The sequence below is a fragment of the Lathyrus oleraceus genome, chromosome 6 (assembly GCF_024323335.1).
Source record: "Lathyrus oleraceus cultivar Zhongwan6 chromosome 6, CAAS_Psat_ZW6_1.0, whole genome shotgun sequence".
In the NCBI taxonomy this organism is placed as follows: Eukaryota; Viridiplantae; Streptophyta; class Magnoliopsida; order Fabales; family Fabaceae; genus Lathyrus; species Lathyrus oleraceus.
Genome location: NC_066584.1, coordinates 32,451,637 through 32,458,601, shown reverse-complemented (window position 1 = coordinate 32,458,601; position 6,965 = coordinate 32,451,637). Strand labels below are relative to the sequence as shown.

The 6,965-nt window shown below is 33.4% G+C and overlaps 1 protein-coding gene across 1 annotated transcript; it reads right to left on the bottom strand.

The window, feature by feature from the left end:
- Positions 1-4,422: 4,422 nt before the first annotated feature.
- LOC127091411 (flowering-promoting factor 1-like protein 2) lies at positions 4,423-4,752 on the bottom strand. The gene has a single exon (XM_051030043.1). The coding sequence runs from the start codon at positions 4,750-4,752 to the stop codon at positions 4,423-4,425; it is 330 nt and encodes a 109-aa protein (XP_050886000.1).
- Between the last annotated feature and the right edge of the window lie 2,213 nt (positions 4,753-6,965).

Below are 6,965 nucleotides of genomic sequence, written 5' to 3'. Positions count from 1 at the left end.
GACCTCGACGCGTTGCAAAGACATGGTATGGTGACCGGGCTGCCAAGAATCGTGGTTCCAGCTGAGTTGTGTGTTGAATGTGTTCAAGGGAAGCAACACAAGAGTGTTTTCAGCAAGGATACAGGTCATAGGACCAAGCATCTTCTTGAGGTGGTGTATTCGGACGTGTGTGGGCCGATGCAAGTTAATTCGTATGGAGGTAACCGCTACTTTGTCACGTTTATTGATGATTTCAGTAGGAAGTTGTGGATTTATCTAATCAAGAGGAAGGATGAGGTGTTTGATGTGTTCAAACGATTTAAATCCATGGTTGAGCGACAAAGTAGTCACAAACTCAAAATTCTCAAAACCGATGGAGGAGGAGAATTTACTTCGAGGGAATTTGGGAGTTATTGTGACGATGAGGGTATTGTGCGTGAGGTTGTACCACCCTATACGCCTCAGCAAAATGGTGTTGCCGAGAGAAAAAATCGGACGATTATGAACATGGTGCGTAGCATGTTGAAAGCGAAAAATCTTCCGAAAGAGTTGTGGGGAGAAGCTGTTTCTACAGCTGCCTATTTGATAAACAGGTGTCCTACAAAGAAGCTGGACAAGGTTACTCCAGAAGAGGTATGGTGTGGACACAAGCCAAGTTTGAGTCACTTGCGTGTTTTCGGTTCGGTAGCGTTTCGACATATTCCGGGTCAGATTCGAAAGAAATTAGATGACAAGGGTGAAATGATGCTGCTGGTTGGTTATCATCCTACCGGAGGCTACAAGCTGTTTGATATGAGTAACAAGAAGATTGTGATAAGTCGAGATGTGATCGTGGACGAGTTTCGGCAGTTTGACAGCAGAAAATCTGCCATATCAGTTCAGGAAATCGATTTGCCTCAAGATGAAATCGATTTCATGCAGGAAAATCAGCATTCTGGAGCTGCTGGAACTGGTTCTGGTGAGGTTGAAATCGATTTGCCTCAAGGTGAAATCGATTTCATGCAGGAAAATTTGAATTCTCAGCTTGCTGAAGGTACAGTACAGCAACCTTTTGTAACCGAAACAGGTGAATCAAGTAGACGACCAACAAGGCAAAGAGGATTGCCTCAAAGACTCCGTGATTGTGAATTATTCCGAGATAGCGAGATCAACAATGAGGGTGATCTTATTCACTTCGCTCTAATGGCCGAATCCGAACCGGTGAATACGGAGGAGGCATTAAGCGATCCAAAGTGGATGTGTGCGATGAAAGAAGAACTGAATTCGATTGAGAAGAATAGTACTTGGATGTTGGTTGATTTACCGAAAGGTAAAAAGGCGATAGGTGTGAAGTGGGTCTACAAAGTGAAAGCGAATCCGAAAGGCGAGATAATCAAGCATAAAGCTCGATTAGTAGCGAAGGGATTTTTGCAAAAGGAAGGGATAGACTTCGATGAAGTGTTTGCTCCAGTTGCAAGGCATGAAACCATTCGGTTAGTTGTTGCGATGGCAAATAACAACAGCTGGCCGTTGTATCAAATGGACGTCAAATCTGCGTTTTTGAATGGTCCACTTGATGAGGAGGTATATGTGAGACAGCCACCTGGTTTTGTGATCAAAAATCAAGAGGCAAAGGTCTATAAGTTGAGGAAGGCACTCTATGGTTTGAAACAAGCTCCAAGAGCTTGGAACAAACGCATAGATGGATTTCTTAGCGATGTTGGTTTCAAGAAATGCGTATCCGAACATGGAGTTTATGTGAAACCGGATGCAAGTGAGGGAGTAATCATTCTTTGTCTTTATGTGGACGATTTGTTGATTACCGGCAACTGTGAAAAGAACATTTCAAAGTTCAAAGGAGAGCTTACGAAGGAATTTGAAATGAGTGATCTTGGTATCATAAAATACTTCTTAGGCATAGTGTTCCAAAGGACAAAATTGGGACTGCTCATGCACCAAAGAAGGTATGCCATGGAAATTCTGAAGAGGTGTGATATGGAGCATTGCAATGCTGCCACAACACCAGCCGAGACACGATTACAGCTGTCCAAGAGTGAAGAAGAACAAGATGTGGATCCTACTCAATACCGGAGATTGATAGGATCATTGCGTTACTTGTGCAATACGCGGCCAGATTTGGCGTTTAGTGTCGGTATTGCGAGTAGATTCATGGAGAGGCCGAAGGTATCACACTTGGCAGCAATTAAGAGGATCCTTAGATATGTGAAAGGTACTCTTGGTTGTGGAATTTTGTTTCCGGCAAGCGACATGGGCAGAAGTTGTGAGTTACTCGGATACACCGATTCCAATTGGTGCGGAGATAAGGATGATCGAAAGTCTACGGCGGGGTATCTCTTTATGTTCGGTAAGGCACCAATCTCTTGGTGTTCGAAAAAGGAACCGGTTGTAGCCCTCTCTTCTTGCGAGGCCGAGTATATAGCAGCGTCGATGTGTGCATGCAAAACTGTGTGGCTGGTAAATCTATGTAAGAAGTTGGACAGCAGTAGAAATGGGGCTGTTTTGCTACTTGTGGACAACATTTCAGCGATAAACCTTGCTAAGAATCCCATAGCACATGGGAGGAGCAAGCATATTGAAATGCGATTCCACTATTTGAGAGAATTGGTGAGCTCCGGACAGTTGCGTTTAGGGTACTGCAGAAGCGAAGAACAAGTCGCAGACTTGTTAACGAAAGGCGTGACAAGTGATGTGTTCAAGAGACTTGTGAAGAAGTTGAGCATGATGAGTGTAGAGCATTTGAATTAAGGTGGTGTATTGGAAGTCCTTAATAATTCAAATGCTTGATAGAAGCTTTAAAAAGCACTGTAGTGAAAACAACTTATTGGATAAGTTGTTTTGGAAATAAGTTGTTTTTGCAATTCTGTTTTTTCTGTTATTCTTGGGCCTGTTTGTGGTTCCAATTTGTACCCTATAAATAGACATTGTATGCCATAGTTGAAAGGTTAATGCCATATGATTCAATTCTCTCAATCTTTCTCTATTTCTCTATCTCTCTCTATTCACACTATCATCTTCATCTTTCCCAAACACACTGTTTTTCACCACTCCATTTCTGGTTTTTTCCAACAGTTCCAAGTAACTTGATGATGTTTTATGAGCCCATACAACTTCATTTAAAACACCGTTATGAATGTTACCATTCAAGTTAGTTTATGGAAAATATTATCATTTACCCATTGAATTGTAATATATAGCATTTTGAACTAAAAAAAAATTGTATTTAAATTTGCAAGCTGCATGCAATGCATGGTTTTTATAACCGAATGAATTAGAGGAACATAGATTATTCTCTTATGAAAATACAAAAATTTATAAAAAAAAAATAAAGAAATTTAGAAAAAAAGTTAGTGGAGAGACATGATGTCATGCTCTTTAACTCTAAACTTAAGCTATTTATTGGTAAGCTTAAATCAAGGTGGCCAATCCATTTAAGTTTTCACAAGTATATTTTCATGGAGCTGTGAATCTCTTCAATGAGAAGATATGACATCAATTTATGTGTAGAAATAATAAATTCGAGAGCCCTTTTACTTAACAAAGCTCTCATTTTCTAGCCAATTAAGAACACTTTCATTTAAAAGATTCTACTTTTTTTTTCTATCCACTATAATCCTTTAAAAGTGTTCTCGTTGTATCATTTTTTTTAAAGTGTCGACTTCAAGAGCATTTTAAACTGTTTAGAAAACAAAAAAAAATGTTTTTGAAAATCAAATTTAACGTAACGATTTCTCTCTCTTTCTCATATTTCCCTCTATTAACTTTTCTCTCTCCCTTCTCATGCTTCTCTCTCCCTCTCTTCTTTATTAATATTTACATTTTAACAATAATTTTGTATAGTAAATTTTATTTGTGTGATATCTATTGTCAATTAAATATTATACAAGAAATATTTGGTACAAGATAGTAGAAGGAACTAAACTCTAGAAAAAGAATAATTTTTTAAAGTTATGCTTCCATTGTTTAGTTGCACATAAAAAGAAAAAAAGAGATAGTTTTTTATGAGCCCCACACCAAATATATATATATATATATATATATATATATATATATATATATATATATATATATATATATATATATATATATATATAAACAATTTTTCTTTCCTCACACAATAAATATAAAAAGTGCGAGGAAAGTTGTTGTAATGTAAGGAATAAAGTTATTATTAGAAATCAATACTCAATATGTTACAAAAAGCACTCCAAGCAAATATACACTACTAGTCATAAACATCAACACCATCACTCATCCTATAAATATAATTTACTTATTCCCCTCTCTTATGAACATAAACCAAAAATAAAACAACAAGCTTAATCCCTAGAGTTTCCATAAAACTCTAGCTATATATATGTATATAAAACCACACCAACTTCAGAAAATAAATCTAAACCCCCCTAAAAGATGAATTGCGTATGAGTATAGTAGCATGCAAACTCATCATTTGTCCCTAACATGGAATACATTAGGGGTTTTTACGACAATATCATACATATTGATGGAGTTGAACTTGGAGAAATCTTTAGGTAGATAAATTAGGTCAATAGAAGAGTGTTTATGAAATTGGTACAAATCGGGATCTCCGTCATAGTACCTCTCCCAACCTAAATCAATCAATATTCTCTCAAGAAAAGCATAAGAATTTACCACTTCGCCCGTCGGCAAGTGAACCAACATCTTCCTCTTCCCATGTCTTCCTTCCGATGCCTCCACCTGAGGATTCTCGACTAACCGAAACACGCCGTTCTTGAACACCCAAACCCCAGACATTTTTTTTGAAAAGACAAAATGAGAAGTGATATTTAGAATGAAGGATATATGTTCTTGGTTTGAGTTGAGGAATTATGAGAGGGGTGTGAAGGGTATATATATGCTTCAAAAGTGGATATGAGACTTAAATAAAACAAAGGGAAAATACTCTATTTTTTTTTGAAGTGGAAGAGTTGAAAATGATGTATATGGGGCATGTTTCACTTTGGCATATAGAATCTATAGTTTTGTGGGGGCATAACGTTTTTTTTTTCAAATGTGATCACATAACATATGATATGGGGTGACCCTAGGGTTTGCACATGTTTTTGTGGGGTTTTGTTTGATAGAGAGAGTATTTTCTTTTGGTTTAATATTGATGATGCATTGCTTTTGGATTGTGTAGTGTAGAGAGGATAAGGAATCTAGTTTAATTACTTATACAAAAAACAAATAGAGGAGAAAAAAATGGGAGTATCTAGTTAGCTACAATAATTTGTGAATCAATCACCTAGTCACACGAGATCTCCACGTGAAGATTGTGGGGACTCCATTTTAGAATGCCATAGCTGTTTCAGTTTGTGTTAGGTACTCATAATTGGGAATAATTGGAGACCCTTAAAGGAAAATTTTAGTACTTTTTGTCTGCAATCAAATTTTAGATTATGCATAGTGGTTAGGGCTGGCCAAAGTGATTCGGTTGTCCGTATTTTAAGTGTGAGATAAAATAATGTTTTAGGTCCGTATATTCCAATGTGTCAGTTCTATTCAACTTCATTTTTTTTCTTCGGGTATGGGCATTAACATAAATATTTATATTTTTAAATTTAAAAAGTACAGTGTCCGTGAATCCATCCCATCTCACCCTTACTTTTTTACACGGAGGTCCAAATTTTAGATCCATACTTTCAAATATGTCTGTCTCGCTTCACCTCATTTTCTCAGACTTTTGTGGGCGAGACTAAACGAGACGGACAAACCCGTTTACCACCCCTAAAGGTGGTTATATATATATATATATATATATATATATATATATATATATATATATATATATATATATATATAATATATAGATATATATATATATATATATATATATATATATATATATTATATATATATATATATATATATATATATAATATATAATATATATAATAATATATATATATATATAATATATATAATATATATATATATATATATATATATATATTATATATATATATATATATATCTATATATATCTATTATATATATATATATATATATATATATATCTATATATATATTGAATTAAATTTGTTTGTGGTCCTCCAACATATCTCAAATTTCATTTTTAATCCTTCAAAAAATTTCCTTAAAAAATGGTCATTCCAAAATTTTGTATATATACTTTTGGTCCCTCCTACAACTTAGCAACATAATTGACGACAGTTTTAGAGACAACTTACTACTTAAAGACTGAATTGATGAAGTTTTAGTAGGAGGGACCAAAAGTATGGATGTAATTTTTTTAGCAGAATCATTCTTTAAGGGATTTTTTTAGGAACAAAAAGTGAAATATGAGACATTTAGAAGGACCACAAACGCATTTAACCATGTATTTTCTCAGTTGATATTCAAAAATATGATTAATTGAAATCATATATTTAATTGAATTGTATTGAATTAAGAAAATTAAAATCATTAAATGATTAATAAATTGAATTATATATTTTAAACAATTTAGTTAATTAATCTTAATTTAAAAATTAGTTTAAACGGTTAACTAATTGTTTTCAAAAATATTATTTTAGTTTTTACGGAAAAAAATATTTTCAATTCTTTTTAAAAACAAAATTTTTATGTATTTTAAAAATTAAAATTAAAATTAAAAAAAATTAAAAAAAAATTTTTTTTATAAAAAATTTAAAAAATATTTTCCAAAAAAATAGTTTTTTTTCTTCAATCAAATATTAGTTCTTTGTGTTTTTCTAACATTAAATTGATTTTTTTATATCCATATATAACTAATTACAACTTTAATTTTTTATTCAAGCACCATTACCTAAAATGACTCGTAATGTTGATGTAAGCCCTAATGAGTAATAATTTTATTATTGAATTTAAAATTTATATTATGTTAATTATTTATAATAAAAGTATTTTTACTATGTTTATTTTTAAATATTAGGCTTTAGTCTGTTTAATAGAATATTAAATGAGACTTAAATACGAGATACTATTTG